The sequence below is a fragment of the Candoia aspera genome, chromosome 1, assembly GCF_035149785.1.
Source record: "Candoia aspera isolate rCanAsp1 chromosome 1, rCanAsp1.hap2, whole genome shotgun sequence".
NCBI lineage: Eukaryota > Metazoa > Chordata > Lepidosauria > Squamata > Boidae > Candoia > Candoia aspera.
In genome coordinates, this window is record NC_086153.1 from 28,022,550 (window position 1) to 28,038,972 (window position 16,423).

General features: G+C 40.6%; 2 protein-coding genes across 2 annotated transcripts in view; one reads left to right on the forward strand and one right to left on the reverse strand.

Moving 5' to 3' along the window:
• USP34 (ubiquitin specific peptidase 34) overlaps positions 1-16,423 on the forward strand; it is a 617,663-nt gene that overhangs the window by 191,038 nt on the left and 410,202 nt on the right. The window lies entirely within an intron of this gene.
• The window catches only part of SANBR (SANT and BTB domain regulator of CSR), a 51,143-nt gene that overhangs the window by 4,119 nt on the left and 30,601 nt on the right, over positions 1-16,423 (reverse strand). Inside the window, exons 16-19 of the mRNA XM_063301072.1 lie at positions 12,201-12,300; positions 10,224-10,315; positions 9,759-9,787; positions 5,488-5,561 (exon numbers count right to left, since the gene is read on the reverse strand). Coding sequence (XP_063157142.1) covers positions 5,488-5,561; positions 9,759-9,787; positions 10,224-10,315; positions 12,201-12,300 — 295 coding nt within the window. The remainder of the gene's footprint in view (positions 1-5,487; positions 5,562-9,758; positions 9,788-10,223; positions 10,316-12,200; positions 12,301-16,423) is intronic.

Consider the following 16,423-nt stretch of genomic DNA (forward strand, 5'->3'; position numbering starts at 1 on the left):
TCCATCTTGCCATCCACACGCTGCAGGTTTCCAGCGCCAGAGGATGCAAAGCAGTCCCAGAGCATCACTGAGCCACCACCATGCTTACCTGTAGGCAGAGTGTTCTTTTCAGCGTATGCTTCATTCTTCTTCCTCCAGACATACTGCTGATCCATCGGGCCAAAAAGTTCCAGTTTTGTTTCATCGCTCCACAGAACGGAATCCCAAAACTTCTGTGGCTTATTTATATGATTTTCAGCATATTGGAGCCGACTTTTCTGTGCTTTTGGGTCCGTAGTGGTGTACGTCTTGGAGTTCTGGCATGGGAACCTTCTGTGTTCAGTATGCGCCTTACTGTGCTCACTGAAACCTCAGTGCCTGTTGCCACCAAGTCTTGCTGCAAGTCTTTTGCAGTCACTCGAGGGTTTCTCTCAACCTGCCTTCTCAGAAACCTGGTTGCAGCCACTGACAGCTTCCTTTCTCTGCCCTGTCCAGGTAGTGTAACCACTGTTCCTTTAACTCTGAACTTGCAAACTATGCTTCCGACAGCGTCCCTAGGAACGTTCAGTGCCTTCGCTATTATTTTGTATCCTGTTCCTCGTCTGTGAAGGGCGATTATCTCTTCTCTTACCTTTTTGGACCATTCTTTTGACTTAGCCATACTGTATTTCTAACATGCAGTCAAACGTGACACTCAACAAACCCCTAGCCAGTTCAGGTATTTCATGTGTTCCAGCTCAAGCACCCCTGGTGCAACTGCTGAAGCCCTTGATTAGTTGCATCAGGTGTGCCTGAGACAACACCTGTTTTCCATGTGTGCTGTTGTGACAGATTCTATTCAGGGGGTTGAATAATTCTGAGACTGGAGAAGTCATTATAAGTTGCATTTTCAGTTGAATTTCGGGACACCACTTGAAGCATTTGTGTTGAGCTATTTCAATTGCTTTTGTTTGATTTGTTCATTGCAAACAGCTGAAGGTTTGTACATTTTGACAATCAACCTGATTTGCAATGGGGGTTGAATAATTTTGATTACAACTGTATTTGGGATATTGCAGAAAAGATCAGTTCTAAAATGTGTCAACTGGCTGAAGACGTTCTGTGGGGGGAGGAAGAAGTTTGTCAAGAGGGGGATTTATTTTCCTGACAGTGGGAATGGACTCTTTGAAGAAATGCCAGGTGACAAACAGACTTTGGTAAAGGAGTTAAAGTTTGACTTGCAAGAAACAAGGCTGTTTTTCTTAAGGATTGTTTTGGGAATGAAGCTATGTTATATAGGAGATTTTCAAATGAGGAGTTTAATTTTTTTTAAGGGGGCAGTTGGGCTGTTTAATTTCTTTATGAAAAATGCCTTATGCATAATATGAAGACCAGTAAATGCTCTGGTATATTTTGATGTGGGATAAGAAATTAAGAATATGTATTTGGATTGATATTAAGGCTTGTATGATTCAATTTTTCTTTAATGATTTAAAGTTTGTTTGATCTTTTAAGATTTATAAGATATAAGTGTTTGGTTTTAGGTTTAATAGAGTTAAGATTGTTATAGTATTATTAAGCATAAAAGTAGACAATTTAATTTTTTCTATAATTTGATTTTTATTATAGTGGCCAGAAATATAGAATACTAGGAGGAAGGAAATATCTAAATAAATGGGTTCCTTTGGGGAAGGGAAGTTGATTTAGAGGTTTATATATTTGTTTATTTTTCTTTATATATAAAGGGAAGGAGCAATTGTTTTCAGTGATTTTTATAATGTGTCTATGGAATGATTTCTTGAGCAAAAGATCATTACCTTGTCATGGTGCTGGAGCTTGAGCACCTCAATGACGTCATGAGCTAAACCGTGAAGGGCCACCCAAGACAGGAAGGTCATGACAGAGAGGTCAGACTAAATGCGATCCCTGGGGAAGGTGATGGCAACCCACCCCAGTATTCTTGCCGTGAAAACTAAATGGATCAGTACAACCAGAGATATGTCGGTATACCACTGGAAGATGAGACTCCCAGGTCGGAAGATGGTCAAAATGCTACTGGGGAGGAACAGAGGATGAGTTCAACTAGCCCCAGACGTGATGACGCAGCTAGCTCAAAGCCAAAAGGATGGCTAGCGGCCGACGGCGCTGGTGGTGAACGGCGGATCCGATGTTCTAAGGATCAACACACCATTGGAACCTGGAATGTAAGATCTGTGAGCCAGGGCAAATTGGATGTGGTTATTGGTGAGATGTCAAGATTAAAGATAGACATTTTGGGCGTCAGTGAACTGAAATGGACTGGAATGGGCCACTTCACATCAAATGACCACCAGATCTACTACTGTGGACAAGAGGACCACAGAAGAAATGGAGTAGCCTTCATAATTAATAGTAAAGTGGCTAAAGCAGTGCTTGGATACAATCCAAAAAATGATAGAATGATCTCAATTTGAATTCAGGGCAAGCCATCTAACATCACAGTGATCCAAATATACGCCCCAACCACAGATGCTGAAGAAGCTGAAGTAGAGCAGTTCTATGAGGATCTGCAGCACCTACTGGACAACACGCCTAAAAGAGATGTTATTTTCATCACGGGAGACTGGAATGCTAAGGTGGGCAGTCAAATGACACCTGGGATTACAGGTAAGCATGGCCTGGGAGAACAAAACGAAGCAGGACATAGGCTGATAGAATTTTGCCAAGACAACTCACTCTGCATAACAAACAGTCTCTTCCAACAACCTAAGAGATGGCTTTATACATGGACTTCACCAGATGGACAACACTGAAATCAGATTTACTACATCCTTTGCAGCCAAAGGTGGCAGACATCTATACAGTCGGTAAAAACAAGACCTGGAGCTGACTGTAGTTCTGATCACGAACTTCTTATTGCACAATTTAGGATCAGACTAAAGAGATTAGGGAAGACCCACAGATCAGCTAGATATGAGCTCACTAATATTCCTAATGAATACGCAGTGGAGGTGAAGAATAGATTTAAGGGACTGGATTTAGTAGATAGGGTCCCAGATAATATTAGTGATATGAGCTCACTAATATTCCTAATGAATATGCAGTGGAGGTGAAGAATAGATTTAAGGGACTGGATTTAGTAGATAGGGTCCCAGAAGAACTATGGACAGAAGTTCGCAACATTGTTCAGGAGGTGGCAACAAAATACATCCCAAAGAAAAAGAAAACCAAGAAGGCAAAATGGCTGTCTGCTGAGACACCAGAAGTAGCCCAAGAAAGAAGGAAAGCAAAAGGCAACAGTGATAGGGGGAGATATGCCCAATTAAATGCAAAATTCCAGAGGTTAGCCAGAAGAGATAAGGAATTATTTTTAAACAAGCAATGCGTGGAAGTGGAAGAAGACAATAGAATAGGAAGGACAAGAGACCTCTTCCAGAAAATTAGAAACATTGGAGGAAAATTCCAGGCAAAAATGGGTATGATCAAAAACAAAGATGGCAAGGATCTAACCAAAGAAAAAGAGATCAAGAAAAGGTGGCAAGTATATACAGAAGACCTGTATAGGAAGGATAACAATATCGGGGATAGCTTTGACGGTGTGGTCAGTGAGTTAGAGCCAGACATCCTGAAGAGTGAGGTTGAATGGGCCTTGAGAAGCATTGCTAATAACAAGGCAGCAGGAGACGACAGTATCCCAGCTGAACTGTTTAAAATCTTGCGAGATGATGCTGTCACAGTGATGCATGCCATATGCCAGCAAATTTGGAAAACACAAGAATGGCCATCAGATTGGCAAAAATCAACTTATATCCCCACACCAAAAAGGGAAACACTAAAGAATGTTCAAACTATTGAACAGTGGCACTCATTTCACATGCCAGTAAGGTAATGCTCAAGATCCTGCAAGGTAGACTTCAGCAATTCATGGAGTGAGAATTGCCAGATGTACAAGCTGGGTTTAGAAAAGGCAGAGGATCTAGGGACCAAATTGCCAATATCCGCTGGATAAGTTTCAGAAAAACATCAATTTCTGTTTTATTGACTATTCTAAGGCCTTTGACTGTGTGGACCATAACAAATGGTCGCAAATTCTTAGTGGTATAGGGATACCAAGTCATCTTGTCTCCCTCTTGAAGGATCTGTATAACGACCAAGTAGCAATGGTAAGAACAGACCACGGAACAACGGACTGGTTTAAGATTGGGAAAGGAGTACGGCAGGGCTGTATACTCTCACCCTACATATTCAACTTGTACGCAGAACACATCATGCGATGTGCTAGGCTTGAGGAATCCAAGGCTGGGGTCAAAATCGCTGGAAGAAACATTAACAGTCTCAGATATGCAGATGATACCACTTTGATGGCTGAAAGCGAAGAGGAACTGAGGAGCCTTGTGATGAAGGTGAAAGAAGAAAGTAAAAAACCTGGATTGCAGCTAAACCTCAAAAAAACCAAGATTATGGCAACCACCTTGACTGATAACTGGCAAATAGAGGGAGAAAACGTAGAGGCAGTGAAAGACTTTGTATTTCTAGGTGCGAAGATTACTGCAGATGTTGACTGCAGTCAGGGAATCAAAAGAGTTTAATCCTTAGGAGAAGAGCAATGTCAAATCTTGATAAAATAGTTAAGAGCAGAGACATCACACTGACAACAAAGGTCTGCATAGTTAAAGCAATGGTGTTCCCCGTAGTAACATATGGCTGCGAGAGCTGGACCATAAGGAAGGCTGAGAGAAGGAAGATAGATGCTTTCGAACTGTGGTGTTGGAGGAAAATTCTGAGAGTACCTTGGACTGCAAGAAGATCAAACCAGTCCATCCTCCAGGAAATAAAGCCAGACTGCTCACTTGAGGGAATGATATTAAAGGCAAAACTGAAATACTTTGGCCACATCATGAGAAGACAGGACACCCTGGAGAAGATGCTGATGTGGAAGGCAAAAGGAAGAGGGGCCGACCAAGGGCAAGGTGGATGGATGATATTCTAGAGGTGACGGATTTGTCCCTGGGGGAGCTGGGGGTGTTGACGACCGACAGGAAGCTCTGGCGTGGGCTGGTCCATGAAGTCACGAAAAGTCAGAAGCGACTGAACAAATAAACAACAAAAAAATTGAATGATTTGTAGAAATAATATGATCTTGGTTAGTTTTAGAGTAAGGGATTAATTATGGAAATTGCTGTATATTCTTGTTGAAAATCGGAAGTCAGCTTGTAATTTCTTAAAAAATCCTTTTTCATTTTTGGTTTTCTCACTTTTTTCTTTTTTGTAGTTTTTTTGCTTTTTTTGAATTTTTTTATCTTTGCTTTAAACTCAATAAAATTCTTATTAAAAAAAAAAGACTGGGGAATGCATACAGCCTTGGGCTGCAGATTATGTCCATCTTCCCAGGAGTATTTGTTGATATTAAGGAGTTTCATAGATGTTAAGCAGAAATATGTAATTCCTATCTCACAGAATCTTGGCCATTTACACATTTATGCAGGTATGGAATAATACTAGCATTATTTTCTCTATTAAAACCGCACAAGTGAAGCAGGTACACTTTACCTTCTTCTCTTTGAGCATCTTGATTGAATCTCAGTGATCTGGAAGGATCCCACTTACTCTGCTGCATACTCATGCTAATGAAAGAACAGATAAGCCATGAGAAATAAAACAGAAGCAAGTGATCAGTCCTATTCTTTCTAAAATAATGCAGGGCATTGTTGGTATTTTTGAAAGGGGTAGTTATCTGCCATTGCTGGACCCACAGGAACTAGATAATTTTAGGGCAGGTTGTCAAGAAGATGGTTGGCTTGCAGCTCCAGAGGAAGCGGATAATTTGGATCCTTTAATTGGGTTTCAAACCTGGTTACAGCACTAAGACAGCATTACACTTGTCAATGACCTTTGGTGGGTGCAAGATAGGAGGAGCACCTTCCTCCTGGACATTGAGCTCTCAGCAGCTTTTGATACCACTGACCATGGTATCCTTCTGGACCAGCTCAGGGGATTGGGAGTGGGAGGCATAGTGCTACAGTAATTCTCCTTCTTCCTCTAGGGCCATTTCCAGTTAATATTAATGGGGAGAGCTCAAGCCTGAGGCCCTTGTTTTGTGTACTTCCTCAGAGCTCTAATCACTCACTTCTCTTTAACATCTATATCAAGCCACTAAGGAAGTCATCCGTTGACACAGGGCAAGGTATGATCAGTATGCTGATAATATCCAATTATATCTCTCTGTCCCGGGCCAACAAAGTTATGCAACTTTATGTCTGCATGGGGCAGCAATTCCCCATAGAGAGTTGATGTGCAACTTGGAGGTCCTTCTTGAAGAATAGCTCCTGCTTAAAGAATAGATGGCAGCTATGGATAGGAGGGCCTGTGCATAGGTTCATCTTGTGTGTCAGCTGTGCACATTTATGCACCAGGAAGCCCTGCTCATGGTACCTCAGATCTTAGCAACTTCCCAGCTGAATTGCTGCAACGTATCCTCCATAAGTCTACCCCTGAAGAACATTCAGAAGCTACAGTTGGTCCAAAATGCAGTGGTGTGGGCAGTTTGGCGCACTTCATGATATGTCCATATGACACTTCTGCTTGACCATCTAAATTGACAGTTGCATGCTTCAAGTCCCTTCCATTAGGGACCCAAGAATTGTGCCTTCTCTGTATCAGAATTTCTCCTATGGAACATCATACCCCAGAGATCAGGATGGCCCTGACTTTTTTAGCCTTTAGTAAAACATTAGAAACTTGGATGTTCCTCCAGGCCCTGGGGCTGAGAGGTTAAACCAGCCTGTTGGTGGATTTGTTGTTTCATCTGTATGGATTAAAATTGGATTTTTAGGCCTCGGCATATGTTATGTCATCACCATCATTGTATCATCATCATCATCATCATCTACTGTTACATGGTGTTTTGATGGTTTTAATCCTGTGTGCTGCCCAGAGTCACTGCTGTTAGATGGACATCTATATAAACTGTTTAAATGAATGAAAAAATGAGGTTGCCATTCCTTGCTGCACCTGTTTTCTGATGAAAACCTTCTGAGTTTGGGGACAAAGTTGTAATGCCAAAATCAGAAATGAGCATTATGCTCATATACTTATGTCACATATGAAAACTTAGTACAACACCTGCAGCGGTAAACTACAATTTATGCTCTTCCTCCAAACCAAAAGAGCAAAACCATAGCCTGAAACTGATTTGCAGGGAAATTACAAACCAGTTTACCAGCTCAGATATCAAGAGCAAATTTGTTTCTAGTAAAATAACTGGGCATATGAAGGGAGGAAGAAATGCATAAGCATTAAGTCTTTTATCTCCAGCATCAAAACTATGGCTTGACATATTGTATTAACCAAATTAGTACAGGTAGTCCTAGCTTCCCTACTACCCATTCAGCAACCATTCAAACCTACAATGGCGCTAAAAATAGAGACTTACGACCAGTCCTTGAAGTTGCAGCCATTGCACTGTCCCCACAATCACATGGTCACAATTTGAGCCCTTGGCAACTTGTGCACATTTATGCTGATCACAGAGTTCCACGGTCACACGACCACCATTTGCAACTTTCACAGACCTTTTCTGACAAGCAAAGTCAATGGGGAAGCCAGCAGAAAGTCACAAGTCGTGGTGATGTGATGTTGCACATAACAGCCTGTGGCGATTCACTTAGCGACTGCAGCTGGAACTGACGGCGTAAGTTGATGTGGTCACATGACATCACACTTAACGACTGTGCCACTTAGCAACAGAGTTGCCAGTTCCAATTACTGTCGTTAAGCAAGGACTACCTGTAAGTGAGAAGGATTTATTTTTTCAAAGAAGCACTTTTATCACTCTAGTGCTGGATTCCCACATAGTTGCCAGGAAGAGATGTGCAGACCTGAATACATAAGTGTCCTAACTCTGGCTTGCTCTGGTGCTGTCCCTTCGGCTTAATTAGAGGGCTAAGATAATAAAAATTCTAAAAACTTATGTCCATGTGGTGATGGTCAGGTTGAGACAAATGAGCATGTTCTTTTGCATTGTCAGTTTTATAGAGATATTTATTGTGCTCTTATTTTTCTAGTTCTAAGATGACAAGTCATTGAAATACATTTTACTTGTTTGCCTTAATCTTACATGCTGCTGCACAAAACTTCACGACAATATATGTCATATGATTTTTGTAGGGTATTGTCAGATAATCTCACTGTTGGTATACAGATAAATTTGTTTAGCAGCTGTTAAAAGAATATTTGTTGTACAGTAGTTAATATTTATAACCTTTATGTTATTTTTAACACTTACTTTTTACCTACCCTTCTTATACTTTTTTTCTTCTTATTTTCTATTTCTGCTGATATTTTTATTTATTTATAGAATACATAGACCACCTTAATCTGATATGACCCATAAGATATTTCTATCTTATGCTGGTTAAATACCATAACAAGACTTATGATTTAAATTTATAAAATGCTGAATTCCTCTAGTGTTCAGAGATATATCCTTCTAAAGAGGATGTCAAGTGTCAAGTAACTCTTGAGCCAAAAGCTGTTGTGAGATTATCTTCCAAGGATTTGAAATTTTCTTCTTTATTAAAACCATCCAAACCCATTCTTAATTCATATTCATATCATATACTATTGCAATGCACTCTGCATGGGGCTGTCCTTGAAAAGCATTCGGTAGCTTCAACTGGTGCAGAATGTGGTGGCATGGGTAGTTAATGGCGCTGGTTATTCGGCACATGTAACACCACTACTCTGTGAGCTGCGTTGGCTGTCAGTATGCTTCCAGGTGCAATTCAAGGTGCTGGTTATCAACTTCAAAGCCTTTCATGGCTTAGGACTAGGTTACTTAAGGGACCATCTTTCCCTGGTTGTTTCTACCCATCCTATCTGGTCTGGCAGGATGGGCATGCTCCGCAACCTGTTGGCTAACGAAGGTAGGCTGGTGGGGCCCAGAAGACATGCCTTTTCTACCATAGCACCTGCCCTCTGGAACATTCTCCCTCTGGAGATTAGGTTGGCCCTGACCCTGCTGGCCTTTCATAAAGCCCCAAAGACCTAGCTCTGTGCTCAGGCCTGGGGCCCTGAGTGTGTGAAGGAAATCATCTCCTGGCTATGTGGATGATGTTGGAGGTCCCAGCAAATCAGCATGCCTCATTAGCATGTGGATGAGTTCGCTTGAGGATGCAAATTCTCTATGCGTTTCTGGAGGAAGCTGTTTGTTGCCCCCCCCCCCCCCCAATTCCTCACTTCTTCCTTCTTCACCATCCTGGAAGGGAGCATGAGGCTGCAGCTCTTTCCATCTTGGGCCATGCAGTGGACCTAGAATTCAGGACTTTCCCCCTTTCTTCATGCAGCCTTCAGCAGCAATGAGGGCTGAGGGTCAATTCAGTTTAGGGAAAGAATCATCATTTTTCTACTGAAATGGATGTAACTGGACCAAATAAATCAGTAAGACTTTTTTACTTACTTTTGAACCTACTTTGTCTAAGTGTGTGATTCTTTATGCTTGGGTGGGCTAAGTGTGTAAAATCAATAACCTATATTTCTCTAACATGCTCATTAATGCTATTTAAGATAATATTCTTTTTCTGTGTGTATCTTTCGCTGTGTTAAACTCTGCTCCATTCAGTGGTCCTAGCTGTCCACTAATGGCTTCAGATGAACTGTTGGTCAGCTGCTGTGTTATTTTAATTTTTGTATATATACTTCTTTTACTTTTATCATTGTCCACGGCCCAGAGTCATTGTTGAGATGGGCAGCTATATAAATTAATAAATAAAATATTAGATATTGCCTGAATGGCTTTCCTCTAAATTTTAGCAAATACTTACATAAAGGGAGATATGTCTTGAGAGTTAGACTGTCAAGTAAAAGAAAAAAGGAATACAGTAAAAACAATACTAAGAAAAAACTTTGATCACATTTCCCTCACTTAGACTATGCAAAGTACTAAACCATGGAGGACTTTTCCTGAAGTTACATGATTAGGCTTAGAGAAACAAAAACAAGAGCTAGGCTCTTGTAGTTATGAAGTCAGATTTTATATATACTAACAAAGCTAGTGATGGAAAGAGGGTATAGCTAACATCATTCACTATGACTGGCTTGTCTCATTTAATTATTGGGACTATCTGGATCTATCAAACAGAAACTCCTATCTTAATCTAATTTTTCAGGGTTGGGCTGAAAATAACATAAAAGTTGTTGCTACTTCCAGCAAAATAACAAAGACCTAACGGAAAGCAAGGTTTCTATCACAGCTAATTTTTATAATATTTTAAGTATTTCAGATTTACCTTCTCCAATGTTTTTTCCTTCTTTTGAATATTAGGTGAAGACGCTTGCTTCTTTGGATTTCTGATATTTTTTTTTGGCCTCTCTTTTCTTCCTGTTAATTATAAATACTTTAACAGTGTGAACAAATTATCAGTATATATTATATTAGGCATCCTTCATTTAATTAAGCAACAATGAATTGAAGCATATATTTAAGTAGGGAATCTACAACATGTTTCATTTTTTTTAGTGCAGCAAGCCAGAGTAATATTCTGAACAGCAGGGCCGCAACTAGGGTCTGTGTCACCTGGGGCAAACATGGCTACCATTTGGTGCCCCCCCAGCACTCATTTTGGCACCCCCCCAGCGCTCATTTTGGCACCCCCCCAGTGTGGCGCCCAGGGTACATGACCCGGTTGCCCCCCTCTAGTTGTGGCCCTGCTGAACAGTGACAGATTGACATCTGGTTTTTCTAGATAGTCAAAATGAAGTTATATTTCCATGCACAGTGGCTTTCATTATCAGAATCACAAGTCTGAGAGAGATAGAGATTCTGTAATGCAAGAAGAAGAATACAAGAGCCCAGAATAATATACCTCAACACTTCATCAAAATATGTTTTTGCAATGCCCTAAAGTTGTTATATTACAAGAATAACTAATTACACATATTAATTTGACTTTAGGGCTGAGTTCAATATTTTCAGACATCCATATTCTTTGGAACCATATACCTATTATGTAGAAATTGATAACTAGACAATGGAAATGGACCTTCCCTGCACCTTATTAATTGCTAAGGGATTAGTCCTTTAATGTTGGAAAAGTACATTTATGACCCCAATTACTTGCAATTCATGAACAAGGTGCTTACAAATGTAGACTATGTATGGATGATTACAGTGAAATATGGTAATCTTTTATTGAAACTATTTTGTAAAACTTATGAGAAACACACACATATAAAATTTGGTTGTTATTTTGCTCTTTTTTAATTGATCCTTTTTTTCTCTCTCTCTCCATTGGTGTACCTAGCATATTTGAAACCCAGAGCGGATCAGGGAGCTGAGCAGCCACCACAGGATCCAGGCTGGCCCAACCACACCATCACCAGCCTGTCCTGCTCCATCTCTGCTGCTGTGCTACATTATCAACAGCCAAAGAACGATTGGTGCACTAGCAGCAGTGATCCAATTTCACACCCTCCACTGACCCTCCAGATAGTGTCCTTAGACAATATTCCCCCTTATTGCCTATACTTGGGGGACCACTCTCACTGTTCTGCTCTTGGCATGCCACTGCCTTTTTCTATTCTGTTTAAATAAAGGCAAAATGAAAAAAGTAAGGTTGTGGAGTCTGCACATGATCTTTAATTTGCAGATTTCAAATATCAGTAACCTAATCTGGGGATTAACAAACAAATCAGTTTTAGAAGAAATACAACCAGAATGCTCCCTAGAGGTGAAGATAACTAAGCTTAGACTCTCATACTTTGGGCACATAGTCAGGAAAGACCGATCACTTGAAAAGGACATCATGTTTGGTTCAGTTGAGGGCCAGCAGAAAAGAGGAAGACCTTAAACACGATAGATTGATACAATTACAGCAACAATGGATGCAAGCATTGGAACAGTCAGGCATATGGTGCAAGACGGAACAGCATTTCGTTCTGTTATACACAGGGTCGCCATGAGTCGTAAATGACTCAACAGCAACTAACAACAACAACAATCTGGGGATACAGTGGACAGGTTAATGGTGCCAATGGAAAAAGCAGCACATAGATTATGCTTTTAAACAAGATAACAAGATCTGTGGAATCATGAGGATTTCTGTTTACATTCCCTCCATTTGCATATATACTCTAATTTAATTTTTAATACAATAATGGATACATGTTAAAATTCTAGGAGATATACTGATTTGTGAAGAGATTTTTCACCTTCTCACATCCCTAATTGCTATCATATTTAATAATACTGCCAGGAAAAAAAATACCTGTTTTCCTGGACACTTCTTCTTCATCACCTACTTCATCCTCTGTGACTTCAGATCCAGTTGTGTATTCATCATCTTCTGAAAGCAACAACTGTTGTTTCTATCATAGCCGGGGGACAGGGAGGAAATTAATGAATACTACTCTTATCTTCAAACAACAATAGATTGTTAACTAACAGGATTTACACAATAAACTAAAAAGAGAAACTGATTTGTTTAAAAATTGAACATTCTGGTCTCTTCATCTGGTATACAGTATGTCTTTGAAAACTATTCTGCATACAAGTCTTAGAGAATCTTGGGCTTGTGCATTACTCACAGAGCTCTAGGTTTCACTTTCTACCATATCTGAATTTTAAAAATTCTAATTTTCCCATTCTATTTATGGTGGAATGGAAGTAGTGTAGAAAATGTGTGCTATATTCTCCACTCCCCTGGCTCCCACAAGCAGTCCAGCAATCTCATTCCACACTAGTTGAGGTTCCCAAACTAGTATTTAAAAAACAGTACTATACAGTGCATTAAATAGCAGTGATGTAGCTAGGGTGGGAATGGCAGGTTTTCTTGTCAATAGTACTTTCTTATTTGAATTAAATATTAGTTTCTTTTTCCATCACCAATCCCAGACACATCTTCAACCTTATATAACGTTCAGGAATAGTAGGTCAAATGAGAGAGTTTCATGACATTCTTAAATTGACACTTTTGCCCAAATCTCCTTCACATACAGTACGTGTTAAAAAAAACAGAGAGACAACAAAGAACCTCAGAACATCACCAAAACTACTGGCCATCTGATGAAATAGCTTTCCAGCAGTTTTGGGTCTGGAACTAACACAATACTGTACTTCCAGACTAATCTCAGATAGCCAGCTCAGAAAGATGCCAGGACTGAAAGTATGGAAAGCTGTTAAGGGATTCGACAGAACTAACAGAGTTGCACTCCAGATGTTAATGATCAGGTGTAAGTATCTACCAGGATAACCAAGGCTGTCTCGGTACCCTAAACAAGGTCAGAAACCAAACTGGAAATGATCTAAAGAACAGAATGCTTGTCAATAACCATGGTTTTTTTCAATGGTCATCAATGCATTCACACAATAAAACTTACTTTTAATGATAATGGTACTAAGCCAAGAGGATGCGTGGAGCCAGAGAATGGGTTGTGTAAAAGAAAAAATGATTACCTGAAGAAATTACCTTTGCTGGGTAAGCCCCTGAATGGTCCCCTCAGAGAACCTCCTTACACAAGATTCCAATTCACCCAATTAAGCTTCTCACTCCAGGATTTTCCCCCTGCCCTTATTCCTGAAACCACTCTCCATGTTCTGTCCCCATGCCTTCCCAATGGTCACTCAGTGGAGGGATTTTCACCCCAATCACAGGGTTCTTTCTCTATCACCCGTGGTCTATTCACCAGCCACTCCAGCAAGAGCTTTCCTTGTCCATATCTCCAGAAGTCTGTAGGTTGAGTCATGGCAACTGGATTTCTTTTTTTTTGGTAGAAATGTTTCGCTGCTTGTCCAAGCAGCTTCTTCAGTCTGGGCAAAGGTTGGTGAGGGGACCCCGTATACGTCTTCCAGGGTGGCTGCATTGTCCCTACAACTGAATGGCTGTTAATTGTGCCACGGAGGTGTGGATTGCCTTTGGGATGTCTTACTCCTAGATCCTTTGTTCATCCCCAAGTGGATTGTTAAGAGTGGCCTTCCTGGTGGTCTTAATCTTCCTGGGGACTGATGAAAGAGCAACATGAAAAATGGGGGACAGGTTGTGTTTGAGGCCTCCGCCTCTATTGAGGGAAGGATTTTCCACTTTGTCATGAATGGATTCCTTAACCCCTAGATGAAGGTAAACTGCTGGTTCTGGTCTTGTGGTGCAACATCTAAAAGAAAAAGGACACTCATTTGATGACAACAATGTTCATATTTTGGACAGAGAAGATAGGTGATTTGAGAGAGGGATTAAGGAATCCATTCATGACAAAGTGGAAAATCCTTCCCTCAATAGAGGCAGAGGCCTCAGACACAACTTGTCCCCCATTTTTCATGCTGGTCTTTCATCAGTCCCCAGGAAGATTAAGACCACCAGGGAGGCCACTCTTAATGATCCACTTGGGGATGAACAAAGGGTCTAGGAGTAAGACATCCCAAAGGCAATCCACACCTCCATGGCACAATTAACAGCCATTCAGGTGTAGGGACAATGCAGCCACCCTGGAAGACATATACGGGATCCCCTCACCAACCTACAGACAATTCCACCTGGATGACTGAGAATCTTCATCAACATATCTCCAGAAGCAACCACTAACTTACAGATATGAGTGTTGAACTCCTTTAAAATTGATGAAAATTGCAACTCCAAGAATTATCCTCTCCTTGTCCGATTTGTCCTTCTAGGAATGGTGATTGCCAAACCACTTGCCCCTCCCATCCTTAACAACGGCAGAAAATTGTTCGCAGTTATCGTAATTGTTCCTTGACTAATCTTCCTCTCAGATCCTCTTTCAAATCAGCTTCATTCTTAACAAGAAATCATCCACAACCTCTGTATCTCTCTTTCTACCTACTACAATGTTCTTCACTCATCAGCCAGCTCCACCCTCTCAATCACCTCCACATTCTACTCTACAATATTGGTTCCTGTTTACCCATTCCTTCTTTCCAGTCTATTTCACCTCCTCATACCTTTTCCAGCTTAAATATTACACTTCTCCTACAGTCTTGTCTGCCACAGTTCCCACTTTGGATAACTCCTTACAGCCATCTGCAGCCACTCTCCCTTCTGCATCACAGGTCAGAACCAGCAATATGTTGAAAAAGCAGCAAATTACAGGGTCCATCAACAAATCTTCCTCTTCAACAATAACTTTTCAGACTTTTCACATAAGGTATATGATTCCATTCAGGGTGCCATTCAGATCTTAACACAGAGAGAGTCACTCGCCATAATGGAATGTGCTCCGTAACCATGATGGGAAAAATCCTTACAAAGATTTACACAGAGTTTTGCACGGGCACAGAATCCACAGAGGTGAATCATATAGACCATGATGAAGAATCAGCTAATCAACTTTGGTAGCTACGACTAGAAGACAACTGTGATATAAATGCAAATCCTTTGAAAGCATAGGTAAACAGACTTCACTGCCATGAACTTCATGAAAATAATGAAGTGCTGTGGAAAATTCAAATATGAACATTTGAAGCTGGAAATGGAAGACGCACAAGTGATGATGACCAGCATGGATGGAAATGTTAAAATAATAGATATTTCACAAGGCCACTGATGCAAATCAGTCTCCTGGATGCCACAGTCAAAATCTTAAAGGCCATCATGTGGCATTTTGTCAATTAAGGTGTCTCAACCACTTAATTCTGTTACTGCAGAGACAGAGAGATGGCCTGGATTGCTCCTGCATGTAAAAGCTCCTGGATTTCCATTTCCAAAGTAGGGCATGGCCGGGGTATTCTCACAAAATCCAAATGGGGACACTGCAAAAACACCAAGGAGTAGCCAGTCCAAATGATGGTTAATATCTAATAATTTGAGTTTATTGCTCTTAGGAAGCTGCATAGCATTGGAATCTAGGGTGAGAAAAATCAGGCATTCAGACAAAAACACTAAACATTTATTCTATACATGTCATATCATGGCAGGAAACTACAGTGAGGATTATCTGCTGCACTATTGGTCAGTGATTCTTGCAGTTTGGCAATTTAGATGAAATGGAGCAGGCAGACCACCTTACGCCTGGGAGTTCTGACAACAATACTGGTACCGCTAAAAAGAGTGGAAGTGCTGATGATTCATTCCTCTATGACTTGTTGTGTTTCTTATTCTTTTGGATTCCGCCTAGCAAAACATCTATTTACTTATGCAGTCACCTATTTTAGAACTAAACAGCCTTCATCATCAAAAGGAAAAGCCTCTATCTTCTTGCACTACAAATCTCAACCAACTCAGTGGCAGCAATCAGCAACATGTTTAGAAGTCCTATTATGTTTCAAAACAGCCTCTCTCTCATCCAAATATACGTGGATTAGGAGGGACACCATCTTCTTTCACAGAAGGAGCTAATATTGAGCTGCATATTTCTGATGATTTGCACCACAGAATGCTAAAGTTGTAGTTGAGAAAGATAACCTAGTGAGACCCAATGAAATTAAACTGGTAAAATGTAAAATTGCCACCTTGAGCTCCTGAATGAAAGGCAGGATATA